Here is a 2061-nt window from a genome sequence, read left to right as displayed (position 1 = left end):
ACAGAAGATGGGCATGATTGGGTGGCACCGCTGGAATTTTAAAAATGTCACTTAGATGGATTAACCTTGAATGCTTAAGCAACAATGGATTAAGCAACAAGATTGATAGTCCAGGTATTTGGTCCTGGATGCCAGGTAGTGGGTGAAGGGGAGAGAGTCAAGAAGTCAACTGAAGCTAGAGTGAGTAGTGAAAATGAGAAGGAAGCCTAAGAGACTGTTAGCTCAGTGCTCCCCTCCTGCAGGCCCTGCCTTCACTGGTCAGACCTCTGTGAGCATTCTTTTCTCTGCATAGGCCCGATGTGGTGTAGGAAGGTAGCTGGGTCTCCGTTCCCGGTTAGCCTCGGGGAAGTCAGGCTTGCCAAGTCCATTGTCAGTTGCCTTCAGGTCCGGAGCAGGCTGCCCACAAGTGACGTGGGTATACTGGCCTTGCTCCTCCTGCTCCGTCTCCCGGTGGTAGAAGTAGTTGAAGTTGGAGACGATGACGGGCACAGGCAGGGCAATGGTGAGGACCCCAGCGATGGCACACAGTGAGCCCACGATCTTACCCCCCACAGTCATGGGGTACATGTCCCCATAACCTACCGTGGTCATTGTAACCACTGCCCACCAGAAAGCATCCGGGATGCTGGGAAAGAGCGAATCGTCATCGTCAGCCTCTGCGAAGTAGACAGCACTGGAGAAGAGGATGACCCCGATGAAGAGGAAGAAGATGAGCAGCCCCAGCTCCCTCATGGAGGCCTGCAAGGTCTTGCCCAGGATCTGCAGCCCCTTGGAGTGGCGGGAGAGCTTGAAGATGCGGAACACCCGGACCAGGCGGATGACTCTGAGGATGGCCAGGGACATGGCCTGCTGCCCATTCTGGCTGCTTCCTCCACTGGCTGGCTGCTGTTCCTGCTGCTGCACCAGCTCGGTGCCCAGGGTGATGAAGTAGGGGAAGATAGCCACCAAGTCAATGATGTTCATGATGTTCCGGAAGAAGGCCGGCTTGCTGGGGCAGGCGGAGAAGCGCACCAAGAGCTCAAAAGTGAACCAGACAATGCACAGGGTCTCCACCAGAAAGAAAGGGTCTGTAAAGAAGGAGCCCCCCAGAGTACTGAGTGAGGAGGAGCCCCCGGTCCCCATTTCCCCAGGGGTGATGCCATGATGAAATGTGTAGGAATCGTCTTCATCCTCCTCTTCCTCCTGACTCCCCCTGGAAACTGAGGAGACTCGACTCACACCACCACCATTGCTTCCACCTCGACCATCTACACGGAACTGGGGTAAGGTCTCCAGGCAAAAGATGACTATGGAGATGAGAATGACCAACACGGAGACGATGGCGATACCCCTGGCGGGCCCAGAGCTCTCTGGGTACTCGAAGAGCAGCCACACCTGGCGCTGGAAGGGCTGGGAGGGCAGCGGCTTCTCGTCCTCGCCACCTTCGGGCAGGCAGCCCTCGTCCTCCCGGAAGGCCGCCAGGGCCTCGTCCCCCAGCTGGTAGAAGCGGATCTCCTCCAGGAAAATGTCCAGGGGCACGTTGACCGGCCTCCGCAGGCGGCCCCCAGACTGGTAGTAGTAGAGGATGGCGTCGAAGCTGGGCCGGTTGCGGTCGAAGAAGTACTCGTTCCTCAGGGGGTCGAAGAAGCGGACTCGGCGGCCAGGGTCTCCCAGCAGCGTGTCCGGAAACAGCGACAGGGTGCGCAATTGTGTCTCGAAGCGCAGCCCGGAGATATTGATCACCAGCCGCTCGCTACTACAGCAGCCCCCGCCCCCGCCGGCCTCCGGGAAGTCTCCCGCATCCTGTTGCTCCCCTCCGGCCCACGGACCTCCCCGGCGCCGCCAGCGTAAGGGATTTCTCCGATCTCATGCCCCCACGGAGGTGCGCTCCCCGCCACTAGGACGGCGCCCACGACACAACCTCTGGAGCGCGGCACCGCTCCCCGGCTCCCGGCTGCGCCCTCTTTAGGGTGGGGCTCGTGCTCCTCCCGGTTCGCGGTCTGACCTGGCGGTTGGGTCCGTGAGCCCTAAAGCCCTGGTCCCTGCGAGGCTGGGTCTGGGGAGGTGACCTGGGCGCTGGGG

General features: G+C 60.0%; 1 protein-coding gene across 1 annotated transcript; it reads right to left on the bottom strand.

The window, feature by feature from the left end:
- Positions 1 to 258: 258 nt before the first annotated feature.
- KCNA6 (potassium voltage-gated channel subfamily A member 6) lies at positions 259 to 1849 on the bottom strand. The gene is given in 2 exon segments (XM_017883318.1): positions 259 to 1798; positions 1800 to 1849. Coding segments are annotated over 2 exon segments (1590 nt in total).
- Positions 1850 to 2061: the final 212 nt, after the last annotated feature.

This window comes from Rhinopithecus bieti, unplaced genomic scaffold, assembly GCF_001698545.2.
Source record: "Rhinopithecus bieti isolate Rb0 unplaced genomic scaffold, ASM169854v2 scaffold_13342, whole genome shotgun sequence".
In the NCBI taxonomy this organism is placed as follows: Eukaryota; Metazoa; Chordata; class Mammalia; order Primates; family Cercopithecidae; genus Rhinopithecus; species Rhinopithecus bieti.
Note: the sequence above shows the minus strand (reverse complement) of the source record. Positions and strands in the feature narration are given on the sequence as shown.